General features: G+C 48.0%; 1 protein-coding gene across 1 annotated transcript in view; it reads left to right on the forward strand.

Moving 5' to 3' along the window:
• The window catches only part of VWC2L (von Willebrand factor C domain containing 2 like), a 41,570-nt gene extending 18,248 nt beyond the window's left edge, over positions 1-23,322 (forward strand). Inside the window, exon 3 of the mRNA XM_062506723.1 lies at positions 22,549-23,322. Coding sequence (XP_062362707.1) covers positions 22,549-22,697 — 149 coding nt within the window. The 3' untranslated portion in view covers positions 22,698-23,322. The remainder of the gene's footprint in view (positions 1-22,548) is intronic.
• The last annotated feature ends 4,034 nt before the right edge of the window (positions 23,323-27,356 follow it).

Below are 27,356 nucleotides of genomic sequence, written 5' to 3' on the forward strand. Positions count from 1 at the left end.
TAAGTGGTTCCCACAGTGATAGAAATTAGGGAGTTCCTGTGTTGTGCAGAATCTGATGATCAGAGTTTGTTACTGCTCTTGCACGTGGCTGAGTGTGGCACACACCGTTAACCTTTCTCTTACAGTTTGGGAGATTCAAGTAGAAGTAGCAGCCATTCCTGTGTCTCTTCCCATGTGAACCACTCTGACACATCCTAATGAATGAGGAGCACAGTGTTTCCAGCTCTGTGTTCATCTTGAGACCAAAATTTTGTCTTCCATTTCCTGCTTCAGCCAGTCAATTAAAGCTCAGTTTCACAAATGCATGAAGACAACACAAGCTGACAGACCCACTTAAATGACTGAAACACGCCTCTTTTAATTTATTTGTTTTTTTCCTTCCATTCAGTAGCTTTTGTTTTCTGCCCAAGTGGTGAAGACACAGTGCCATGTTCTGTTGTGATAAAAAGATTTTAGTCCCTGTGGTTGTAATTTCAGACTGACAAACAGAAGAGCTCAAGGGATACAGTTGTTGGGGGGAGTAATCTCTGTGGTGCAAATTCTCAATTCAAAAGCTACACCTTAAAATTTTGGTAAGGAAAATCCTCATTTTAGGTAAAACACAGCCCTGCATCATTTGCTGCACTCTGCTAGGAGCATGGCTTGCCTGATTGTTCAGCTGTTGCTGCTATTAATGAGAGAATAATTCTCTTTCCATACAGTCAGGTAGATTTTCATAACCTAATTAATTACATGCTGCCAAGGGCAGAAGTGCTGTGATTCAGTGAGCACTGGAACAGGCTGCCCACAGAAGCTGTGGCTGCTCTATCCCAGGAAGTGTCCAAGGCCAGGTTGGATGGGGCTTGCAGCAACCTTGGATAGTGGAAGGTGTCCCTGCCCATGGTAGGGCGTGGAAGGGCATGATCTTTAGGAATTCCAAACTAGTCTGGAATTCTGTCATTCTGTGATAATGCAAAAATCTGTTGATTCTAACATTCCTGGCCTGAAAATTCATAGAAAGCCAATACTGATTTCTGTTCCATCATTTAAGACCAGTCTGAACAAATGGCTTTGGAGATTTGTTCCTTCTTGGCCAAAGAAATGCAATGGTTATCTTGTGCCTCACTAACCACAGCAGCTCATTCAAGGCTGGCTGTTCCTGGCAAGGGATACCACATTCCACCTGGAGCACGCAGACGTCACTGGGAAGCTCAGATTTGGGGCGAGGAAAGCAGAGGACATTTTCTCCTTCACGTCCTAACATCCAATTTGTCAGAGTGGATTTTAAGGGCGATGTCTCCAGGTGCTGTGCAGCATTTCTGTCACCGAGATGAAAGGTCACTGGATTTCACATTTCCTGGTAGAGACAGACCGCAGAATTATGGCCCCGAGTTGTTATTTCCAGTCCCTTTGACGTCTCCAGATAGAAGTGTGTCACTGCTGTTAACTCTCTCCTTTGCAGGATCACAAAGTGGCCTGCCACTCTAGAGTCCAGCTCATGGTGCCATCATTGCTGTCCCTCCTGCCCCAGGTCCTGCTGCCTTCCCTGAGAACATCCAGCCACTCCCCTATGCCAAAATCCCCAGTGAGGTCTGCATGCTCCCGTTGGCCAGGGCTGTAGAGGTGCCTGTGTGCTCTTCCTGGGCCCTTCTCTCCTCACCCTGCTTCATTCCCACACCTCTGCTTGTCCCTCTCCATAAACCTGTCCACTGCTGTGGGGTGAGCCCTGGTATTGGTGGGATGTGTATGTGTTTTAACTCCCTTTCTGTGCATCACTTGGAGGTTGCTCTTCCCTTTTCCTTCAACCCTTTGGATGTGGTCTGTGAATGGTGCAGGATACTGGGATGGGGGCCATCCCCTTCCCTCATACAGCTTCGTCTGGTTTAAGCTATGATCCAGATTAAATGGGTTCCTCTGCTTTGCCAGCTCCAGGCAACTCTCACCTACTGCAGTGTACAAAGGGAAAAATTCCCTGTTTCATTTTCTTGAGGGATGAACAAAACAAATATTATAAATTTTTGGGTTGGGGTCTGGTTTCGCGTCTAATTTAATTTTCATTGTCACCAATCCTCAACAAAATAATTTGTTACCCAGTGAGCCAGATAAAAACTAACATGTCCACAGTGAAATATTTCCTGGCAAGTGTGCTTACTCAGCCTGGGCTTCTGGAGACATTCTTGATGGAATACTGGGCAGCAGGAAGACATTTTGTAGATAATCTGTCACTGAGTCTTTAATTAAAGTTTTAAATTATCACAGCTGATACAGATTTCCAAGTAAAGAGGCTGATCCTGCCATCCACACACAAGTAAAAGATCCCTTTGACCTTCAACAGATTTTACATTGGTAAGATAGCTTGCCTTCAGGCAAAGCTCTTGTGGGTATTTATTATAATGTGCTATAAATATTAATAAATCCCAACAAATGTCTTCGTATTTGAGGGCATGAACGCAAAAGTGAGTAAATAATAATTTATTCCCGTGCATATAAACCCACATTTTACCTAAGCTTCTCTCTTAATTTACTGGAATATAAACTCACTGCTCATTAAACTCTGTCGGAGTTAATTTGAAATAAGCATTCTGCACCCCAGCCTGATCCTGCTGTAACACAGTGTATCTTGCTTAGGAACCCCCCAAGGATTTTCCCAGCCCGTTGAAGCCTTTCCTTTGGCAAACAAATCCGTGTTACACGTGTCCCTGAGTGAGCTTTGCATGTCTCTGTGTAGAATAACACCTGGGGGCAGACCTCTGAGGCTGCCTTTCCTCAGCAAGTGCTGTGAAGAAATGCATCGTTTCTGAGCGGCAGATGGTTGGGAGTGCCCAGGGGGTGTCCCTTTGGAAAAGCTGTGCTGTGGGCAGTGGGGCAGTTGGTGTCTGGACACGGGCCAGGCTGTTCCTGTCCCGCCCAGCCAGTTCTGAGGTGGTTCATGAACTTCATTTCCATTCCCAGAGTAAGCAGGGCAGGAATGTCTGGGTGCTGCAGAAAGAAGCAGAGGCGATGCAGACAGGGAGCAGAGCTCTTCCTCCCCAACCAGGGCCAGCCAAAGCCCTGCCCAGGTATTGCCCTGGGAGGGCAATGGGAGCTGTCGTCTTCGCAAAACCTTTTGGGATTTTGCAGGACAAAAGTCTCCATCTCAGTGTAAATTATTTTAGGTGAAGGTGATGGATTAACAGAGCATGTTGGTAGCCAGTACTGACAAAAACCCTTCCCCACATGATTTCTGTTGTTCCAAATTATCACTGTCTTAAGAAGTGCCAAGGTTTTAATATGGAATAATCCAGTGCTGGTGCTTTATTGCATAAATGTAGCTTGTTATTTATCTGCAAGATGTGGATCGCTGAAGCTCCAGGTCATTGTTTTGGAAAGCTTCTGCTTCCAACTTGATCAGTGACAAAAAAATCAAGGAAGCGTGGATAAAAATTACTAAAAGATTGAGGGGAAAAAAAGGGAAGGATTTGGGGACAGGATGTTTTGTCTGCCATTTAATTATATACAACAGTTGGAGGATAAAGGCAACACAGAAAATGTGGCAAGAGGATGAGAGAAGACTTCATTTACTTTTTGGAAAACAGTGATTTGGAGCCATGGGGAGATCCCTTTAGAGAAAACAAACAAACAAACAAACAAACAAAAACAACTAAACAAAATTCCTCTTCTAATTTATTTCAGGAATTCCTGAAATGGCCAGATTTTAAGATTGCATTTAAACCCCCTTCAGTCACAGTCTATGCAATGTGCTGGTTGGTTGTGCAGATGCAAGGGAATGTGCCCAGCCAAGGAGAAGAAGTGCTCCCCATGCCGGATTTTGCTGGACTCCACCATCCTCTCCCCAGGTCCTGGCAGCTGAAGGCAGTAGCATAGAGTAGCCACATCACCCTGCATGGTTGTGAATTACTGATGGCAGCCAACTTTTGGGGCACTTGGTCACCCCCACAGCCACCACCCCCTTCAGGTGTTGCCCGAGGGGCCACGGGAAGGACTGGATAATGTTCTTTGTGATGACCAGCAGGAGTATGAACTGTGGTGCCCTTTTAGCTCAATTAAAGCAGTGATTATCAACAAAGGAAAAAAAAAGAATTGATTTGAAAGCTGGTAGAAGATCAAGACTGAAAATTAGGAGGTGTGTTTGGGCCAGGCAGAAACCAACCTGACAAAATACTCCAATGCTGCTTTACTGTTCCTGGAGAAGTCATTTCCCTGAAACTGATTTTCAGTGGAGCTCATCCACCTGATCACTTCAGGCCAAGGAGTGAAAGGCATGTAGATGCTGAATTTGCTGGTGAGAATTAGACACAAAAGCATCTGTCAAGAGCAGCATCCTCCATTGCTTTGGAAGTCTCCAGCACTTGGATTATCCAGATGCTTAAATGCCCTGCTGACTCAAGATTGATCTGCTCCCCATGGTCACAGCTGTTTGAAGAGGCCTCTATAACAGTAAAAAGCTTTGGAAAAGTTAAAACTTCCAAAATTAGCCATCCTGGTGTTGGACAGCATCAGGGAGGGCTGAGTTGAATCTGCCACATCGTGAAGTTTCAGAGAAAATGAGACTGAGAGCAACGAGGGACAGGAAAAGCCTTTAGAAAACAAGAAAGCCCTGAACTGAGCAGCACTTCATGTGATTAAGTCCATCCCACAGCTCAGTGCTCACACAAAGCTGGGGTGCTGGGCTGTGCAGTGACAGGGATGCTGCTGGAAGAGCTCCATTCCCAGGGAGCTGCAGCCTGGAGCCAGCAGGACAGCAGCCTCTGAACCTGGTGTGTTCACCTGGTGTGTTCACCTGCGTGGGTCACCTGCTGCTTCCCAAGCCTCTGTGTTCTCTGCCTCTGCCCAGCAAGCAAGAAAGGGATCATTCACTAATTAAACATGGCAGGAAATGGCTCTGCCTGACTGCTTAAGGCCAGGAGCTGAAAGCTGCTATGCTGGATTTGTACCCCAGGTCCTAACCATGCTTCCCTGCTTCCTCCACAGCAGAGTTCAGATGGATGTAACAGGCACCCTGAAGAAAAGGGTCAGGGAGGATCATGAGAAGCCATTTGTGGGATGGGACTAGCTCCAGAGCTCTCTTTCAGCAGGCACGGCTCTCAGAGATGTGGGAAACACGTTACCTGGTCTGCATTACTGTTCAAACTCAAATATTTATGAAGAAGCTTTTGCTCATGATTGTTCCCCCTTGGGGAAATGTTGCTGAAGTTTGTGTGCACTGGCCTGTGAGAATGTTAGTTCAAGATTCACTGTCATCATGATAGTGTCTTGCAGAGAAGGGGCGGGTTAGGGATTTTCTGGAGGGGAAGAGTTCCTAGATTCTGCTTGGGAAGCCAGGTTCCTTTGCAGAACACAAGGAGCCTGGGCAGTACTGAAATTAAAGCAGGCATCAAATTGCTGTTCCCCGATTCCTGTGGGACTTTACAATACGAAAAGTGACTTTATGATCCAAGGACATTGCTGTAAACCATTTTGCTGCAAGAGAAGCTTAAAGCCAAATCCTGTGTCAGTGTCATTTGGTGTAAAACACAGCACTGTTTTACTCTGATTTACTCCAGCTGAGGATCTGACCTGCTGATACCTCTGGGTGGCTCAGAGGCACATTGCAGGAGGCTGGGGTTCTGAAAGGCATGGTCAGGGGTTCTGAAAGGATTAGAGAGGGTTTGCTTTGGCTGCTCTAGGAGGTTGGGATTATGAAGCATATCAGTGTGAGAAGAGTGGCAGACACTGTCTTCATGTATTTCTAATTTGATGAATGTTTAATGCTTCTTTATTGGAGCCTACACATATGTAGAGTAGAGGACTTTAAGAAGGGGTTGACTTATGTCAAATAATTTATGTTTGAGCTTCTCCTTTTACATGAAATGCAGACTTTACAGAGCAAAGAGACTGTAATGAAAATATGAATTAAAGATTAGAGCTAAGCAAGTCTGAGAACACTTAGAATTAAGAAAGATGCTTACAAGTTTTCTCCTCCTGCTTCCTTTCCTTCCCTCCACTTTTCCTACATCTCCATCCCCTGGATGAGAGATCCCCAGAAGAGCTTGGCTGGTGCAGGAGTTCCTTTCTTGCTCTCCTTGTTTGTGTTTCAGAAACCCTTCTGCAGTGTTGATCTGAATTACTGCCCAAGACTGAATGGCTTAGGCTTGGTCATGAGCAAATAAAAGTGTGGTGGGAACGAGGAGAGGATGTTGCTTTCTTTGCTGTGGCTGGTGGGGTTCTTTGCAGCTCTGGCCATTGATGCAGCTCAAGGAAAGAGGAGTCACCCATGGGACCCTATCAGCACTTTGTAATGGGAGGTGAACTCCAGGATGTCTGAATTCCACTTGTATCCACTTCTGAAGTCATGATCCCCTCAAGGAATTCACTGAGGAATTTAAAGAAAAAGGAGTCATTACAGACCAGTACCACGACTGATGCAAACTGGTGTAATTCATTTTACATCAACTAAGCCACAGTCTGTCCCAGTTATAAATGTTTTGTGCCAGGTAGTGCTGGTTGGGAAGCAGTTTGTTAGAATAAATGGATCAGGAGCTGATGTTCCAAAAAGAGGACTGTTGATGTCCTGCCCAGAGATCTGTTGAGAGCAGTGGGTCTGCATGATGATGAGCACACAAAATTTTCCTCTGGCTGTCAAAGTTCTAACTTTTTGCACAGCAGCTGCCTGAGAGTATTGGAAGAAGATGGGAATATGTTGGTCAGAAAAATTCTGACTCACTGATACCTCCCTGGGAAAAGGGCCAATTACAGCAAACTCACTCTTTGTACATTAAAAAGGTTTGGGAAAAATCTGGAAGTGATGAGATGCCCCATTTAATGCTTTCAGAACAAACTCCCTCAAATCTGGGAGGATAAAGGGGGTGATAAGGTTTTAGATGTAGATCTTTATACTTTGGACTATTTCACTGGGGAAGACAGAAATGAAGGGGCTTTTTGCCCTATTAATTATTTCAGACAGCCTGCTCTGATTTTCACTGAAAGTAGAAAGTGCACCTCTGACTTTCCCTCTCCAGATGAGTGGAAGCAGAATAGGAGAAATAGCTCTGACTGTGATGGGAAATGTCCTTCCTGCTTGGCTCTCCCTCTCACCTGGGAGAGGTGAGTAACTCAGAATTGACAGAAGCTGACAAGAAAAATGGAAAGGGACTATTTACAGAGGGCTGGAGTGGCAGGACAAGGGGGAATGACTTCACTCTGACAGAGTAGGTTTAGACATTCAGAAGAAATTCTTCCCTGTGAGGGTGCTGAGGTCCTGGCACAGACTGCCTGGAGAAGCTGTGGCTGCCCCATCCCTGGAACCCTCACCACGTACAGAAAGTGCTACAAACACCCAGGCAGCCACCGATCCCCTAACACCCGCCTGTGCTACAAGGAAACTGCAAGAGGGAATTTCTGGTTACTTTTCAAGCTGTGCCAAACAAAAAAGCAATGTATTATTACAGGCAAAGTCAAACTGTAATTATTAAATTGGAAATTAAATGGGAAACTGTGATAAAAAAACCTGCCCACTATAGTAACGATTAGAAGTATTTGCTGTGTTTTGTACAGAAACCACTTCTTTTCTTGGCTACATCATACCCCCCTGAGAGTAAGTATGCTGTGATCCAGTACCTGAGGCTGGTGTAAACTGGCCTGGCTGCCTTGCTCTGAGGGAAACATCCATGTTTTGTTTGCAGCTGAGGATCTGGCCCTTCTCTCATTCATCCTAACAGCTCCACAGTGAAGGTTTTGCATGCAAAAAGAAAAAAAAGTCAGGGCCAGTTCCTGTGCCTGTGTAAGCACCTCCTTGGAGAGTTTCACCCAGACACGAGAGACACCCCTGCCCAGATGGTTATTTGGGTTTCCTGGTTGGATCAACCCCTGAGACAAAGGTGCCTACTTTACAGATTTAGCCTAACTCCTATCTATGGATCTAACGGCAAGAGGAGGAGAGGAGAGGAGAGGAGAGGAGAGGAGAGGAGAGGAGAGGAGAGGAGAGGAGAGGAGAGGAGAGGAGAGGAGAGGAGAGGAGAGGAGAGGAGAGGAGAGGAGAGGAGAGGAGAGGAGAGGAGAGGAGAGGAGAGGAGAGGAGAGGAGAGGAGAGGAGAGGAGAGGAGAGGAGAGGAGAATCAGCTAATTAAGAGCAGTGGCAGTGACAGTGCTGGACAGGTTCCTGTGGGATGTTGACAGGCACCATCAGACTGCCCTAGAAAACCTGTGCAGACAGGCTGGGCTCTTCTGCCCATGGATGCACCAGCATACCAAAGCCCTTTCCATTCCAAAGTGAAAGCTTTTCCTTGCTGGAATATTGTTTGCCAGACGCAAAGGTGAGGCTCAAACTGCATCAAGAAAATGTGTGCATTTTGTTCTCCTGACTGAGGTTTGGGCTTTCTAGACACAACATGCCCTGGTACAGGAAGTGTTGGCACAGGGAAGTTTGCAGCAACCCAGGGACTGCATGGGCTCGATGAATGTTGGCTCCGAGGTGGGGCCAACCCAGTGGTTCTCCTCACTGTGTGCATTAACAGGTCACACCTGTGGGGGTCAGCAAGACATCACTGACTTCCTGTTTTCCACTAATCCGTTGGGCAAAAATAATGAAATAAAATCCCCCACATAAGCTCATCCTGTCACAAACTTCACCAGCGGGTGAGGTGGAAGCAGCAATGGGTCTGGCACTGCTGGCAGCACCAGGTAGGAATCCTGACAAATGCCATGGGCACTTCATCCTAGCAATGTGTCCCATGTGCTGCAGCGTCTCCTCGTGCACTTCACCACACAGGGGCTGAGTTTCTGCATTTCTCAGCTGAAATCAGCTGCTGTGTCAAGGATTTTGGCAGTGCACCTCAGGAGGGGATCTCTGGGGCAGGGCAATATCCCACACTTGGACATCAGCACCCACAAATCATGACAGAACAGTTTGAGTTGGAAGGTACCTTAAAGATCATCCAGTTCCATCCCCTGCCATGGGCAGGGATGCAGTAGCTATGTGCCACATTGCTGCTTTGATTTAAGGCAGGTAGGCAGCCCATGTGTTAGGGGTGATATTTTCCTTCTTTTAGTGTCTCCAGTTCAATATGTGCCAGACATGTATGACATGTATCATGTCATCCTGCCCCTAACATTTCACAAGACCTGTCCTAATTTTTCTCCAAAAATTTGCCATCTGAGAAATAAACAAAGACAAGAGACTGTAATCTGAGTTTGGCAATCACTTCGTGGTCCAGGGAGGAAGGATGCAGAGTAGGAGTCAGGGAAGGGTTCTGTCTCAGAGGCACTGGGGTAATGCTGTCTCCAAAACAAGCACTTCCACGGCTTTCTTCTGGGACAGAAAGCAACCAACAGCGTAACTTCTGCCATTGGCAGGCTTTCCTCTTCCAAGGTCACCTGTGATGATGTTTGGAGTGCTTTGCTCTTTGTGGCAGTTTTGGCTATTGCTGCCATATGTGCAAGGGACCATCTGGAAATCTGTTCCCAGCTTTAGCAAGTGCTGACAGGAGTTATGTTCACTGGGCCCATGTTTGCATGCAGGCTGCAGCAGCGCCGTGTTGAGCACATTTGGGCTCCCCCTTGTACCCCACGAAGGGAGGCTCTGGTTCCAACCCTTTGTCAGGGCACGCACAAAGACTTTGAGCCTCCCCAGGAATTCCCACCCTCTTTTAGTTGCAGTGTTTGGGGTGGTTCTGGCTTTTGGGGTGTTTGTTTTTCCCATCTTTTTTTACTTCCTGTCGCTGTTGAGCTCAGCTTTTGTTTTATGTGTTCAGGAGTACAGGAGTGTGTTTCATTTTCCAGATTAGAAAACGCTCAGAGGTATAATCAGGTCCTTCCACAGTATTTAATTATCCGTAATTAAAGGCATCTACACAAAGCAGCAGATTTTCAAAGAGTATTCCTGTGTTACACTGGTAATGAATTAAGTAATTAATTGGCATTGAAAAAATACAATAGGAAACATCAATCTTTTAAAGTAAAGCATTTTTAGGGGTTTTATAAAATCATTAACTTGTATCAGGTCAGTAGCTGTTCTAATGTCTAAATCTTTCTGGCTTTAAAAAAAATTCTAAGGCACAAAATGGGCTCAGGAAAAACAAGGCAGGGAATACTAGCTGGAGAGTGTGGGAACACTCAGAAATGGGGAATTTTTGGAAGTCATTGTCCATCACTTTGCAGCCCTGTCCCACAGTTCCTTCCCTCTGCCAGTAAGGTGTGAACCAACTCCCATCACACTTGAGAAGGCAGTTTGCAGCCTCAAGCCTTCCTGTTGCTGCAAGTCAAATGCAGTTTTTTGCTGGGTTTATTTTGAATAACCTGCATGAGTCCCCACTGCTTCTGTGCCTCAGTTTACCCAGTGCACTTCCCTGTCCCAGGGGAATGTGGGAGGAAAATGGGTTGTGAGCTGTTCAGATCCTGTGGTGTCACTGAGACCAGGGGGTGAGCAAGAATTTCGTCCAGGAATTAGGTAATAAAAGGAGACTACAGAGAAGGGTAATGAAGCCTTTGGGCAGTTTGGGCAGGGGGGATGCAGACCCACCTATGTGCACCATAATTTTTCCACAGCCTTTCATCATTCCCAGCTGTTACCTCACAGAGTTAGTGTCCTGTCCCAGCGCAGTCACACCTGCCAGAGTATGAAGGCTCACACGCACTGTGGTTATGCCTTTCGTGGTGACATCCAGAGTTATGAGCAAAGGAAAGGACCTCCCTTTTTTCATTGGGTGAATTCATTAAATGCAACTGATCCCATGCAAAACCAGCACTGCTCATCTTGTTTCTATCATCAGCTGGACTCTTTGCATGGCACCATCTGAAAGCATCCTGGAAATGCCACGGATACCATTAAATTCAGGTAGTGCAAGAGTGTGGGAAGAGCAAAACCTGGGACAAAATGTTGATTACAGCTGTTTCTGCAGCTGCTGGAGAAATCAGGACAGGTCCCAGCAGAAGGGTGTAGGGGCCTGGTTATTCCAGGAGCACCAACCTCTGCTTGTCTCTTTTATCCATCAGACTGAGGTCTGCCTTTCCTTGCAGTGCTTTGGTCTCCCCATGTGTATCCTCAAGATCCACCCACCCATCCTGCCCTGCCCCTTCCATTCCCTCCTCCTCCCGTTTCCTCAGGAGATGCAGATTTTGGCACAGCAGCACCATGTCCTGTCTGTCCAACACCAGGCTTAATGGTTGGGGTGGGGTCAGGGAAGATGTTTTCTTGATTTTCCTTTTCTGTGCCACAGACAGGCAATTAAATTCCCCACATAAACTAAGAAATACTGTTTCTGCCTTTGTGGTTATTCCGTTTCTGCAGGTAATCAAGCATTTGTATGGATTTGCATGGAAATGGGAGCTTTGCCACTGCAGCCCATCCTAAATTTATAGGGATGAAAACAGGCAGATCCAGAAGCTGATGCTGTAAACATCCCCCAGAAGATCCATCCTTTGACTGGAAGGGGAACCTTTGCTGACTGGTTTTAACTTTTAACATTAAATTCCCCTTTCATGTGGTCTTACCTGGCCATGGCCATCATTTCTGTGTCCATCATGGAGGCCAGGAGGCTGGGAATAGTGGTGGAGGCTGTGGAGACCAGGGAGAGGGGAGCAGTGGTAAAGGCAGCAGGAGATGGGTTCTGCTCAAAGTCAGCAGCAGAAAACCCAACGACTCAAACACAAGCCAGGAGCAGGAAGAAATGGTTTCCACAGCAGCTCCTTCCTTATGTGAAAAGTTTTATCTTTGCTTTGAAATCCCATTTCTAACACAACCCCACGTTCAAAACTGACATCAGAACAATCTGTCTCCAGGTGGGAAACGCAAGTGGGACCGTGCTGGTGCCCTCAAAGCATCGCATGCATGCCATGATGGCAGAAAGGCCTGAGGGCATTTTCCATCCGGTGACCCCATCCCTCAGGGATGTGGGCTGCAGCTGCAGCAGTGCTGTTTTCCAGGCAGCAGCTGGGGGTTGATCCCCAGAGCTCAGGAAACCCCCACTGCCCTGGCAGGGGCTTTGTGCCAACAGCCAGCGATCGCCGCTGCAGCGCTGCCCGCCGCTGGGTTGGGTTTGCAGCACGTTCCACCCCTCAAGGAAAAACTCGCACAAATGTGTAGCAATCCTGCTCCTTCCCTACATTTTTTTCTGCTCCTGTTTGATACAAAATGAGCCCAGTCACAGTTTCCATTTCATTTATGACCGATCTGAAAAAATTCCTCACCCCATAAAACATCTCACAGCTGTAGTGACCAAGTTGGATTCAATTCTGGCTTTATATTGAGTTGACATGGAGCCAGCTTTCTTCCATAGATCATCTGTGACTGCAGTTAAGCATGAAATACTGTTTTAATTCTTACACCAAATGCGGGAATTTTTTTCTCAAGAAAAAAAAGACATAAAAATGTTAAAGTGGGGTATAAAAATCATTAACTTTCACACAAGGCACAACCAAGAGGTGAGTAAGTTGGCTAAAAGCTCACAAGACCCAGTGAAAAAGTCCTGCTTGTTATTCTTCTGTTGTTAACCTTTGCCTTTGAGTGGATATACCTGGGCAGGGACCACAGGCCTGGTGCTTTGGCATCCAGGGGCTACCAGAGCCCTGATTTCCCAAATCCCATGCCTGCATGGACCAAGAGCTGTGGCTGCCTGTGGGAGCTGCTGCTCCCTGACAGTGTCCCAGTGTCCCTGGGAGCTGCCCAGACCACTGCAGGTTGAACATCCAGCTAAGTCCTTGGATGAGTTTGCATCTCTGCATCCCAATTCCTTTCTTGGGAAATGCTGGCTACAAGGGCACAGTCACTGGAAGTGAGCCTGTCCCATGGCACACATTGTTCTGCTCCTGCCACCTAAGCCAGGGAGGTGAAGGCAGCACAAACACTACAGCACATTATGCATGGGGGTTTTTTATATTTTTTCCTTGACTTAAAGGTTTAGTTTCTGGAAGGTCCAACATTTCCTCCCTTTGGCTGTTGATTTTACTGGTAACCGTGTTAGCCGATGCCATAGTTTAATGGTAGTTCTATTAATTGATTCCTTTAATCCATCTGATACCAGCTCCAAAAAACCCACCTCACCTCACACTATGTTTGAACCATTAAACAAATAAATGTGCCTTCAGTGCTGTTGAAATTCATTTTGGGAAGTATCTATTTAGACAATTTTTGAAAGCCTGTTACTTACCTGAAGGGTTAAAATTACCTCAGAGTAGCTTTCATTGCTCACAATTACAATCGACCTGTACTTAAAAAATAAATCTAAAGAAAATCTGTGGTATTCTTCCAAAGTTTTATGCTACCTGCAGAAAGATATCTAAGAGCTAAACCTGTTTGTTTGCTCAGGTAAATATTTCTCCCTTAATAGATGGTTACTGCTGGCTTTGAGGTGCTACAATTTTCCTTCTCCCACCCAGGGTATGCACAGTAAAACCTGGGTCAGAAAACCTGCTTTGGATGCACAGTTCCTGCCTTTGCAATGCTGGGCCCTTTGCAGGTTTTTTTTACCATACACTAAACTTTTCAGTGCTGATCAAGGTATTTGCACACATAGATCCTTTTAAAATGAAGAAGAATTTGGCATGTAAATCCCATAGGAGACATTGAAAATGCCAGCCTGCATTTTACACTAAAAGGAGGAGGGAAAGCCCTGGATTTAAGATGAGTTAAGCACTGGGAGTTGCTCTTCTGCTATCTGGGAGCTGATCCATGTGCTGGCTCCTCCAGCCAGGTGAAACCTCCTCAGTTTCACTTCAGGGCTGCCCTCGTTTAGGTGTATGGGTCAGCAGAGTGAATAAAGGGTTGTGAACTCGATACCTATTAATGTGCACTGCAGCAATGCTGGCCAGCAGTCCCTAACCCACAGCTGGGTTAGAAACCCAGTCAAATGGACAGACTGGGGCTGGAGGTTTTGGAGGGAGCTCAAAGTGCGCTCGGACTTGCTCCCAGCTTTGATTTTGGTGTACTTGGGATCAGGAACAGAGGGGCTGGGTGCACGGGACCAGGGGAAACGTCCATATGGGGAGGCAGACACCACCATCTAAAGCGTTGGGAAATGTACTGCTTGCATAATTTTCTTTGGTGTGCCCAGATGATGAGCTTTGCTCCACCATCTCCATGCTGCCTTCCCCGAGTGAGCTGTGCCAAAGGTCTGATCCAGAGCTCTGCTGCCCTGGCACGGGCAGTGCCCAGGGGAGGGCGGGTTGGACACGACCATCCCAAAGCCATCAGACATTGGAAGCTGTCCCTGGAAGTGTCCAAGGTCAGGTTGGATGGGGCTTGGAGCAGCCTGGTCCAGCAGAAGGTGTCCCTGCCCATGGTGGAGGGTGGAGGTGGGTGAGCTTTAAGGTCCTTTCCAACCTAAACCATTCTGGGATTCTGTGCTCAATCTTGGGCTCAGACCCCTGTTGTCCAGCTCATCCCATAAGCCCAGCAGATGAAGGGTGGAGTGGGGCTCCCCCATTTTCAGCTGGTGCATTTTAGCTGTGGAAGGGACAGTGTCTTCATTTGTCTTGGTGAGGGATGGTGTCCAGCCTGTCCGCAGAGCTGGGATCGGTATTGGCACCCATGGACGTCACCGCTCCCAAACAGACGGCTTTTAAATTGCACCCATAGATCTTCCCTGCACCAGAACGTCCCTGCTCCAGTACTTAGTGATGCCTGAAGTTACGTCTCCACATCAAATTAAGTAACTGTGCTATCAATAAGGAGGAGTAATGCCGTGTATTCCCTTCTGGATGTCTCCCTGTCCCTCATTTGTTTGCTGCTGCTGATTAAGACGGATAACGAGCCATCAGTATTTTTCTAACTACAGTGCAAAGCAGCGAGGCCTACATCAGTCTCTGTCACTGGGTGCCAGCTCACAATTTAGGGAACTCGAGTGGGGCTCCTGCATTCATTATACTCCAAGGCAGCAAATACTTGTGATTGTCTGAGCAAAGCCTGGATGATGTGACCCTCCTGGTGTGTGGAGAGCCAGAAGGGAATGTGGGGCCACCAGGAGGTTCCCTGTCCCACTGGGCTGGTTGGGAGCTGCTCCTGTGTTATATTTTCTTTATTGTGTGGCTGCATAGCTGGCAAAAGTCAGTGGAACAGCTTTTTACCTCCCCCTCACCTTCTTAATGCATTCTTTCTAATGATGGAGGGCCAGCTTGGAGTGAGCAACTTGGATTTAATTTGGACAAGGATACTGCAGATATATATACATTTTAATGCAGAGATTAAATAACTTTTAGGCATCTTCAGGCGTCCAGCAATGTGAATTATGGCTGGAAAGATCTCTCCTGTAAATAGGCAGTACTTGAGAAGGGCTGTTAACATTGTCTTGTGAGCAGTGAAAAATGCAGGAAGGATGGAAAAGTGCTGCAGATAAGCTTCAGAGGAGAGTAATTCTTTGGGGCAGTGGTGTGCACAACTGAAAGCCCATGGACGTCTAGAAGGTGCCACCAGATGACTCCAGGAGCTGCTAGCCAGAGCCAGCAGGGTTTATCCACAAATGAAAAGAGAAAAGGCTCTGATTTTGCAGCATTTCACAGAACAGAGTGAAACTAAGGGCATTTATTGGAGGTGCCATGTGTCCTAGCTGGACAGGGTGGCAGAGGAAGAGTGAACCTTCCATCTTGGGGTCACCTCAAGGAGGAGACACTTATTACCACAGCTGGGAGCAGCAGAGTGACAGGACAAGGGGGAATGGGATTAAACTGATAGAGGCTAAGACTTTCTTTTGGTATTTTAAAATATCAACAGCAATCCAAAAAAAGGGGAAGAGAGCAACTCCTGAACTTTTGAATGACAGGGGGTTGGAAGGGTGCTGAAGCCACCACTGGCCCACTGGAGTGAGGTTCAATTTGTGGCACTCAGGCATGGGTTGGTAGATTCAGCTCTCAGTGCCTCCTGAAAATGGAGCAGGCATACAGATTTTACTGAGGGGGCAGACAACACATTGATGCAGCCCGTGCATCACAGGAGAGCTCACTGCTGCCTGAGAGCATGAGCAGGCTGAGAAGCAGCTTCCAGACCTGATGGCGATTGGGATGGGGACACTGACCTGAAGCAGTCTCATTTCCAGCCCTGCAGGAGTCTCTGTGCAGGTTGGGTGGTTGGATGATGATGGACTGTAGAGTCCAGGGGGTTCTTTTCCCCTGGTGTTTGTACTGGAAGGAGCTGTGTCCTCTGTAGCCTGGAGGACATGGACATCACCTGCAGGAGCAGGGAGCAGGCAGAGCCACAGCACAGTGCTGTCCCTCCTGCCACCACTGAGAAGTGGCAGACAGGGATCAGAGCTGGGCATTACCGGGGTGTGAACTCACTGCCCCACATCGTGGGATCATGGTGGCCCCATTCCCAATGCATCCTCAGGCTTCAGCAGTGCTCCAAGCAAGGATCTCCAGTTCTGGCCTCCTAACACAAGAAAGCTCGAGGGTTGTTTTCTTTGGGTGGGGTTTTCAGCTGCTCCTGCAGATCATCGCCAAATTTTATTTTCAGCAAGGCAAAGCTCAGCATCACTGGCTGATTTCCTTATGTCTCACCTCTGGCTTTGCGCGCTGCCTCCTCCTTCCCCCAGAGTGGGGCTGGCACTCTCCATACCAGGCAGTGAAAACAAGACTTCTTCCCTCCCCAGCTCCTTAATTAAAGACACAAATTAAGCTCTTTTCTTGCAATCTGAAGTGATCACATAAATAGCATTGGCAGAGCTAAATGAACATTTTAAAAGATCCTGCAGGATCAGCAGAGAGGAGCGGTGTTAACCTCCAGAAACAAAGACCATCATTAAAAACAAGATGCTGGTTTTCCTTCGCTTCTGAGCATAGAGTTCAGCCCAGACGTGGAAAAACATGCAGGCACAGGCAATTTGTTGCCTGTGTGACAGAGCCTGGGGATTCTGCTGCAGTTTCCTTCTTTTTCTGTTGGGGATCCATGAGCATCCTTGTGTGGATTCCAAGTGTTATCCTCATTTGGTCACTGCTTTGCATGAGGTTGTTTCAGCTCCAGATACCAGTGTTGGAGACTGCATGGCTTGTGGTGTGGGATGGTCATGGTGAAGGCTGGGAGAGGCCTGTTCTGTGGAGACATGCAGAGGAAAATCTGCCTTCCCACTGGGAAGGCACTTGGCCATGCTCAGTAGAAACACCTCCCCAGGCCAGAGCACACTGCCAACAACAAGCCCCCATGCCCAATTGTGTTCATGGTTGAGCTCCGAAAGCAAAGTCTCCAAGCCTCATTCAGCTGAGTGAGAGTCCAGGGGATGTTTCAGGATGTATCCATTCCTAAATACTGTCAGGAAACACCACAGTTTTCCACTTATCCCTTGAAACTTCAGTTGTGGGGCACACCACTTGGGAGCCTGAGGGATGGCTGCTGAATTGAGCTGCTATTTAGCAGATAAGCGTAGCCATCAGCACCTCTCTCCTTGATGGAATCCATCCACTGAATAAGCTAAATTCTCCTAAGAGTCAGCTTTAATATTTCCTAAAGGGATGGGGAGGCTCTCAAAGAAGTGGCAGGAGACATATTTTACTGAGGGGAAAGTACCACTCTTGCTGGAATCAGAGGCTGCACAATGAGAAGTCCTGGTGGAGATGATGAGCTTTGTCTGGGGCAAGATGCTATTCAGGGCACATCTGAATATCACAGTTGGCCTGAAGTGATCCATGCTTGCTGTTTGATTAACATTTTATTTCCTTTTATTGCTTCTCTGCACACACAAAGCTGGATCCAGAGTTGCTGAAAGCCACGGGCAGAGCTGCTGAGTTCAGTAAAACCCATGTGAGGAGTCACAGGGAGCTGGGGGGACACTGCTGCTCAGCACCAAGTGGCTCCAGGACATCAGCTCATGGTGTTGGAGAGAGCCTGGGCCCTGAAGTCCTTCTGGAACATGGGTGCAGTGGAGCAGGGTCATCACCCAAGTACCTGATCTTCAGCAGATGGTTGCAGAATTTTCCACCATTCTCCCCAAACAACAAACCAAATACGATTATTTTCCATTTCTCCCATCAAACCAGCATCTGAATGTCCCTAATACATCTCCATAAAAATCTTCACAGCTGTTCTAGCAAACAGCCTGGAGTGCTGCAGGCTTTTATGAGTATTAACTATGTTAAGCAAAGCAAATCTCACTATTACACTGTCTATGGGAGCAGCAAACTTCTCTCATCAGTCTCCCTGAGCAAGGAAAAAGGGTGATTAGTGTCCTGTTATCATTACAGTCGTGGTTTAAGATGCTTTTACTGAGAGCAGGACGACAGCCCTTGCCCAAAGCAGCTTCTTTTCCTGCTGCTATTATCATAAGTAACCTCATGTGCTTGACATGTCATCAAATATTTCTGAGCAGCCTCTTCCTTTGAATAATAATTAAAAACCCCATAGTGCTGCTCTTTGTCAGTCTTTGGGGGTTTGTTTTGGCATTGATTTGGCGGGCCATGGTCTCATCCCATTCCTCCAAGCAGCCATTGTGGGAAAAACTCAGGCTGGTCCTTAGCAGCACTGGGTTGGAGTCCTGAGCTTTTGAAATGTTAGGAGGGAAAAAGAATATTAGAGAATTTAAAAGAGTCTGTTGAGCTCTGATGCAGAGCAAACAAAAATAATAATAATAATAATAATAGGGCTTGCTTTCTTGCTGTGGGCTCTGGTTGTGGCTTTAGGCAGGTGGCACAGCCGTGCACATGCCCAGGTGCTGGAGGCTATCTCCACCAGTAGCTGTCAGCTCTATAAATCCCAAAGTTTCTGGAAAACTCCCTGGTGACTTGTGTCATGGCACAGAAAATGCCACTTGGCAGGAGCATATTTTCACCTAAATTCCAGCACTGCAGGGTCCCTCTCCAAGTGCCTTCACCAAGGGGGGGTGATGCTCGCTACATCCCAGTTTGGACAAACAGGATCCAGTTTTCCAGTGTGAAGGTGGGAGTTTAAAAGAAAAAAAAAAAAAAACCAAAAAAAAAAAAAGAGAGGGAGAGGATGGCTGATAGTGTTTGTACTAGAAAACTGGATTTCAGGCAATGGGAATTTAAGTTGAATTATCACAAATGCAGTGTGGAAATTCTGCCTTCCATTAGAAATCCGTGTTTCTGTAGGGATGGGAATAGCAGTGGGAGAGAGAGAGGATGCAATAAAGCTCTGTCCAGCTCACTGTGGTGAGCAAAAGAAACCATTTCACTCAGGCAATGCAGAGGGGGCTAATTTGAGAGAGTGCTGGGAAAGAAAAGGCCAAGAGCAGTGGCAATGTTGGCCCAAATTAAAAGTACTAAAGTCTGTCAGGAGAGAGGCAGAAGATCCCACAGGAAGGCAGGTGTCAGTAGAGCCCCGGGTCGTGTTTTCCTCTGTTTCGCTAAAAGCCAAGAAGAAAGAAAACAAACCAAATTGCTGTGATTTTCCCCTCAGTTCAGCCTGACTACAGCTCCTTCCTTGGGTGTCACCCTGGTCAGCCCAGAGATGCTGGTGCTGCTCCAGTGAGGTCTGGTCTGGCAGTCCCTGTGATTTATCCAACACAGCTGCCATTTCCCCCCTTTGCCTTACCCAACCCCTTTGGGGTGGGCACAGTATCCCAAGGGTTTTCTGTTAGACACAGAGATGCTTGCTCCTTCCAGGCTCAACAGAGGGGCAGATCATCAGTGCTTAATTGCAGATTTGCCCCGTGTCCTTGTTCAGGGCAGGGACGTTGCTGTGCTGCTGCCCCCAGGATAAGGGATCCCCTCTCCAATGGGGACCTCAGAGTGATGCTTTTAGCACATCCCCCTCATCCATCTCCTCTTTTCTTCAGTGTCTGCTTTCTGCTCCTTCCTGTCCTGGGGCATTAATAAGGGGTGTTTACTGATTATTTTACTTCCATATGACCCCCTGGGGAAACTCAGGAGGGAGAAGTGACCTGGGGCTGCTGGGAGGAGGAAGGGCAGCCAAGGGATGGACAGATAAGCAGGATGAAGGAAAAACAAACTTTTTCCCAGCTGGCAGCACCCTATCAGTCAGTTCCAAAGCCCTCACCCTTGGCTGACCATGATCCCTGCAACACTGGGGTGCCAAAGTCCCACGAGGGAGGTGTTGGGTCCCCAAAGCCTGTCTGGGAGGCAAAACTGACTCACCTGTGAGTGAACAAACCTGCTGGCTCCCTCACTGCCAGCCTCCCACCTGTTCTCAGCCCCCAGAATGGGCTGGCAGTGCTGGAGATCCACACAAAGTTGTGTCTGGAGATGGCTGTGTGTGCTGAGGCAGCACTGGCCTCTCCAACAAGGTGCTTAACAGCCAGGGAAGATGATCTTCCCCTTTCCTTGCCACCCTAATCTCCAGAGGAAGATTTTTATTACAATGAAAAGGAGTTTTCTGCTCTGGGAGTGCAGAGCAGGCTGTGTGGAGGCTGCCCACCCTGGCCATCCTGGACATCGACAGGCAGCACCCCACTAAAGTGCCATCCCAGGCATTTATTCCAACTTCTGATACAGCTAGCTGCAGTTATTGGAATTTTCTTGGCATCTGAACCCCGGGCATTTAACAGCAGCAAATGATCTGCCAGCAATGCCCTGGCTGGGTCATAACACACCCCCACCCAGCAGGCTCCAGGAAACAGAGAATTAAACCAGTGGTGAAGAGCACAGGCAGTGGCACAGCCAGAAAAGGGACTCAAAGGCTCTGGGAAAGTGTGACAACTTCAGTGGGTTGCCAGAGAGATACCACAGTTGGAATCACAGCCTTTCCAACCAGTGTGATGTCAGCTTGGGAAATCTTCAGGTCATGACTTCTTTAACCTCACGCCTGCAAGGAAAACACAGATACCATGTGTGCATATGTAGAGTTGGGCTGGTCTGCTCATGCTCTTGGCTGCTAGCTCCTGGCTTTAAAGTTCTTTGCAGTTTGTAATGGCTGAGGTTGGAGGGGCTATTGGGAGCTTGTCCAGCTCAAAGCCCAGCTCCCAGCAACCTTAAAACACCTCCACTTGCAGGGCTCCTGCACTGCCAGCAGCCCTGTGTCACCTGTGCTCTGGTTCAGCAGGGACAGTGGAATCCCCTTGTTTGGAGTAAAACAAACCTGCTTCTCCCTGGAATCCTGATGGAATTCATGTGCTGGCCCAGCCAAGGAGGAGGCAGCACAGAGTGGCACAAACCTTCCCAGTGCCACAGCCTGCCTTCCCAGGCCCTGCCCATGGATAAGCAGCAGCCCTGGGGTACACCCTGTCACCCCAAATTCTCCACAGAAGCCATCCAAGGCAGCTTTCTCTGGCCCTTCTCTTGTGGCCTGATGAAGATGGATGCAAAATGTTGCTCTAGGCCTGCATTTGAAAGGGCCTTTAATGGAGGTGGGAGGGTGTTGAAACACAAGTAACACTCAGGCACCCTGAATTGTCTGGTCAAGCCCAGCCCTGCCAGACTCATGGCCTGTTCAACAAAGGGTCCTGAAGAGCACCTTACTGAAGTCAGGGCACTCATAAATAGCCATATAAAACATGGGACCCTGGCACTGGGCTGGCTACAGCTCAGCCTGTTTCCAGTCTCGTAAGGGACCCTGTTTCCCTTTCCCAGCCTTAAGCCTAAGACTTAAGGAACAACTTGCCCATAATTCCATGTCTCTACACACTCTCACCTTTGGAATGCACCTCATGCACTAGAGGCATAGATTAAAACCGGTGGCCAATCAAGGAGTGACATTCCAGAGCAGCACTCGAGCCACAGAACATTTTTCAAATGTCTTTATGCTTCCCCAATGTCACCAGTGTGACTTCATTGAATTTCTTGTGTGTGCTGCTGGCCCTGACGTTAATTCCTGGTGCTAAGCAGTGAAGGAGTAACAGAGGAAGAGGAGAGAGCTTGCAGAGGGACAGATGGGCAGTGGATACTTTTGGGGCTTTTATGAAGAGGAGGAAAGGGCTTTAAGACCCCTTCCAACACAATCATTCTGTGACTGGGAAATGAGATCCTTGCTGACTTGTTGCTCAGCTTTGATACTGTGTAATAAAGAAGCCAAAACAACAAAAAACACAAACACAAAAACAAACCAACCAACCAACCAACCAAAAAAAGACCCAAAGCAATAGTAAGCAGATTAAAAGAATTACCCTTGAGGAAAAATACCCAGATTTTATCAGAAAGCTCATTTGAGAGGTGATGCAATACATAATTTTTGGTTAATAGCTCCAAACTGGTGTGGGTATTTGAGGTTACCTGGTCTTGGAGCATGGCTGCCAATGGCCCTAAGGGGATGGAGTGGCTCTGATCCCTGAAGTTCCCTGCAGGCTCACCAGGTTGGAGCAGGGAAGGCTGGGCTGTGTCCTCATGCTTGTCCTCATGGTCTTGTCCATCCTGCAGCCAAAATTTAAGAAGAGGTACTAAAGTAGAGGTCAACCGAGTAGAAAAAGCTGAGTGCCAGTGCCATTTGTTCTAAGGGCTGGGTACAGAAACAGAGGGGAAGTTTCAAGGCCTTTTTTTTTTTCCCTTTAGTGCTTGAGGGCATCCAAAAAACGAGAGAAGGGACTGCTGTGGGTCCAAGGCTCGGCACTGAGCGGAGTGGGAGCACTGCTGCAGATTTTGGTGGCGTGGCCAGAGCAGGGCAAGGGGCTGGCACTGGGTCCCTGCCTGTCCCAGGCTGAGAGCAGAGCTGCTGCCCCCAGTGCAAACACGGAGTGTTTATCCTGTTACTCCCCTGTGTTTCCACAGGTCCCAACTGCTTTGCGGGCACCACGATAATTCCCGCGGGCATCGAGGTGAAGGTGGACGACTGCAACATCTGCCACTGCCACAACGGGGACTGGTGGAAGCCAGCACAGTGCTCCAAGCGTGAGTGCCAGGGCAAGCAGGCTCTGTAGCAGCTCCCCTGGCCAGCAACCCGCTCATGGTGACGGCGACGACGGTGACGATGGCGAGGAAGGAACGGCCCCGATGCTGCCCGTGCGTCCAACCTCCCGCCGGCTGCAGCAGGGTCACCAGCACGGCCTGCGAGGGTGCCACACGAGCAGAGATCAGTACCTGTGGGGAGGGGTCTCCCCGTGCCCCCTGCAGCTCCTGTCCCACTTCACACACTTTGTACCTGGTGTCCAGGTGCCTGCTCTGCTGTGGGAATCACCAGTGCTCGGGCTGGGGGAGGACAGGAGGAGAACAGCCCGCGCACGTTCCTGGCCTGGCGACGCCTCCGACGCGCCGAGCGACTCACTGCTCTCACTTTCTACCGTGTGGATCGTGGGGTTTTTCACATTTATTTATTTGAAGGTTTTTTGCTATTGTGATTTTTTTCTTTTTTCTAAGTCTCTTCCTAAGCTGGGATCATCGGGACAATACAGCTATGAGTGGAGCAATAGATGGAGAATTTTTATTGTGTCTGTAAGCGCAGGTGGCACTAAGGACAGGAGGGAGGTAGAAATTCAAAGGGATGGGGGAACTAAAAAAAAAAAAACAAACCCAACTGGAATGTAACCTGCAGCAGGACTGAGGTAGATGCACAGGTATAGACCGGACAGCCAAGACACAAAGCTGTATCTGTGTTGCACTTTCTCCACTGAGTGGGGACAATAAAGTTGAAGACAACTACACAGTCAGTGTGACCTTGATGGGAGCAGAGCTCACAGCAGCTGCATGGGCAGGCTGGGGCAGCCAACCAGAAGGTGCTCCATGAAAGCAACATCTTACTTGGCTTGTTTGTGTGTGGTTCCTGGCTGGGCCATCAGTGGTGGAGGGAGGAGGGCCCCACTCGTTCCTGGCTCCTGGGCTGAGCATGTGCTCACCTGCCTTGTCCCATCCCGAGGCTGCTCTCGCTGGAGCCAAGGGCAGTGTTTCACTGCCTTCAGCGACAGCAGGTCACAATTAAAATATGGGCTCACCCCCCTCTGGAGGTTTCCAGGAATGTCCCATGGCTGTGGCAGCACTAAACCAGCCCAGCTGGCAGGTAAGGCCCTTTGCTACAGTGGGAGGGAGCTGCCCTGGCTCTTCCCTGGGAGTGTCCACACTGTGGGGGGGATAAAGCAAGTGGTGGTGCAGCAGGGCTGGGCTGGGCTCCTGTGAGGGCTCTCTCTTTAAGCAGCTGCTTTCTGTGCCTGCCTGCCAGGAGCAGAGGTCCCCAGTAGCCCAGGTCCCCATTTCCAGCACTGGTACCTCCTGCTTTCTCAGGCTATAGCTTCCAGGTGATACTGTGGAAGAAAAGCCAACGTCATCTCCCTGCCCTGCCTGCCCAGGCGAGCACAGGGGCCTTTCCCATCACTGTCCATGCTTGGTTCCCTGCTTTTTGGTCAATGCCATGGGGGTGGTGGTGCTTATTTTGTTCAGAGTCCAGACTCCAGTCCAGCACCTGCTCTCGACAGTGATGGCAGTAAATCCTCCCCACAGCATCCTCACTGAAGCAGATCAGCATAGCAGGCTTGGTTTATACACACTATTGCCATGGTACTTTTATTTCTTCCCCATTTTGGTGTTTTCCTGGAGGGCAGGGGTGAGAGGAACACTTAGCAGAGCAGCTGCTGTTCTGTGGCAGAGCACTGGCTCCCTGCAGGCTGAGCTGGTACCATTTGAGATGTCATTGCCACATTTCTTTGTAAGCTGTTGCCTGTCAATGACTATCCAGTTTCAAAACTTTCAAACAATAGCGTGCCTGAAACTAGTGAGAAAAAAAAAAATCTGTACAAATGGGAGGGAGGGGCCCTAGAAACAATATTTGATGTGTAAAAGACTATATTATTAAAAAATTATTTTGTTAAATATAAAGTGTGTGAACCAGCAAAAAACCCCCAAAATTATATATTTGTGGTGTATTTTACTCTGCTGATCATCAGCCCATCAAGCTCACAGTTCCCCATCTCATCCCTTGCTCCAGTTCCTGTCTCTTCACAGTGTTGGTGAGTGCAGCTGGGGTGGGAAGAGCAGGTCTGGAGCCTGCAAGTAGCCATGGGAATCCCATGGATGGGATGGGTTGCTCAGGGAGTAACTCAGTAAAGCAGTTTTGCCTTGCCAAACCAGGATTCCTGTTTGTGGAGCTGATCATGGACCAACACAGCTCCCAGCCTCTCACTTTAACCTCCAGCTGCCTTTTTATTACTTTTACTGGTGCCATTTTATATTTTATGCCATTTCCTGAACATGGAAATTTGCTTTCAGTTCACAAACTCCATTTGGTACCTCCAGATGCATCGTTATTTACACTGATTAGTAGTTACTGTAATTAATTACAGCTTAATTACTGTAGTTAATGTTTGTACAGTGCTTGGAACAAGTACAGCACTATACTTGCCACATACTATTATTTTCTTTGTTATTAATTAAGCACCATCTCCATTCCATGCTGTGCTACTTCATTATTTCCCAAGGAGTCACAGTAGCACCCTTATTCCCACCCAGGAGTACTTTTCTCCCAGCTGCCAGTGGGATGCTGCAGTGTTGGATTGGAATGGGAAGAGCAGGGGCATTGCTAAGGAACATGGGAATGCTCAGGATTTTGCCCTTCACTCTTTCACAGCACTGTGAAAAAAATGGGGAAAAGAGGCAGATGGAGGGTGTCCCCTTGACCCCAAGGACCCCACACAGGGAGCTGGAGCCTGCTCTGGGTCACACGAGGGAAATTCCTGCAGATCCCATCACTGATGTGTCTGCAAGGTCTCCGTGGCTCAGATTGCAGAAAGGAATCTGATTCCCCCCAAATCCAGCAGTGTCAGACACAGTCCCACTGAGGGATCCCACAGCTCTCCCCAAGCACCAGGGCTTCAGTGGAACAACGTCTGGGACCACAGGGAGAAGTGAAGAGCATAGATACTTTTCTAGGAAAACTTCCACTGTTTATGTGGAAGAGTTGCCAGTCACAGATGGGCAGTGTCTCCACAGCACTGGGGGTACCAGTAGCCCCAAAAATCATTGCCATCATTCTGCTTCCCATCAACTGCCCTCAGGCCAGGATGGATCCAGAACTGAAATCTCATCAGGCCCTCTCCAAATACACTACAGAATTTCATCCTTAGCCCAATCTCCTTCTTTTTTTTTTTTTTTTTAATGTTGTAGTTCATTTCTTTCTTTAATTAATCACAGCTCTGGGCCAGCCAGACCCATTAACTACTCTTCTTATTTAGACCTTTCAGAGATGCAGTTGCAGATGCAATTTAATTTGTTGACCCGTGATCGATAGCAATTAATACCATCTCTTTAATCTTGTTGAAAGGTTCATCTTGGTCTTCCAGAGGCTGCCAGCTGAAGGGAAAGGTGCCTGGTACATATGTTATCAGATGGGGGAGCACAACCTCCTCGATGGGCACCATCCTCCCTGTGCCCCAACGCTGACGCTCTTGAAAATACAACAGAGATTTGTGGGAGATGGAGAAGAGAAGGTGGATAAAGGTGAGGGAATATGCTGAGGGGTAAAAAAGAGCAGAGGGCTTGGTAAGGCAGAAAAGTAGGGGAAGGTAGAGTTGGTGGTTTGGAGAAATGAGGGGAGATAGAAATGGTGCAGCCTAGCAGATGTGTCTAGAAACAGGTGCCAAAAGGACTCCAACTGGAGCCAAAGAGCAGGTCAGAGAGTGGACAGCTCAGAGGCAACACCTCCAGCAGGAGCAACTGTGAATTTTGCAAAAGAAACAGACCCAGAGTCAGAAAAAGGTCTTCCTTTTAGGGTTCTTACAGCCAAACCTCACTGATGTGATGCCATCTTTTGCCCCCCAAATGCAGCAGCTGTGTACAGCTCCCTCCTCTTCTTCCTAGGAGCAGGAAAGCCTATCCCAGGAGCATCACCTTTCCCTGTCCTCATTAATATGCCATTAGTCAAGATCGTTTTATAATTACAGAATTATTTCCTGCACACCCCAGGGGGGATGACTTGGCTCCAGAGCACAGCAGGGCAGTGTCTCTCTCCCCCAGGAAGCTGCCAAGTACTCTCCAAACCAGGCTAAGCCTGGGAAAATCCCCAACTCTGGGTACATCTCCATCCTACCAGCGTTCCTGAGGCAGCAGCATACAGTGGCTTCAGTGGCACACAGTGAGCTGAGTGCCCTGGTGACTGTCCCCTGGATGCCAGATCCACTGCAGCAACCCCTGTCCAGCCACAGCTGTGCTGGAGCTAAAAGCAAAGAGCAAATCCCAGGATTCCAGCACAGCAAGAGCTGTGAAGTGTTTCTCTTTGGTGGTTGTTAAAGGAGAAAGAGGGCCCATGTGGATACAGGGCAAATGAATGCCCTTTACATAGCAAAAGGACATGGGTTTGCAACAGCAAGTCAATAGAGAAAATGAAAAATTTATCAAGAATCCACCTTCCTTGTGGTGTGGAAGCTTAGGTTTTAAAACACAGGGGATGGAAGGCATGGAAAGGAATTGCCTGTATTTATATATTTAGGATCATAGAATGGTTTGGACTGGAACCTTTCAAGGGCCATCTAATATACCATATGGATTTATTTGTATTTGCAGATAGACTACCTGTTTGTTTTTTTTAGAGAAAATATCTTTTTGCCATGACTAAATCAAGTACCTAAAAGAGCTCTGCTCTCAGAAGATGCCAGTTC

This window comes from Cinclus cinclus, chromosome 21, assembly GCF_963662255.1.
Source record: "Cinclus cinclus chromosome 21, bCinCin1.1, whole genome shotgun sequence".
Classification (NCBI taxonomy): Eukaryota; Metazoa; Chordata; class Aves; order Passeriformes; family Cinclidae; genus Cinclus; species Cinclus cinclus.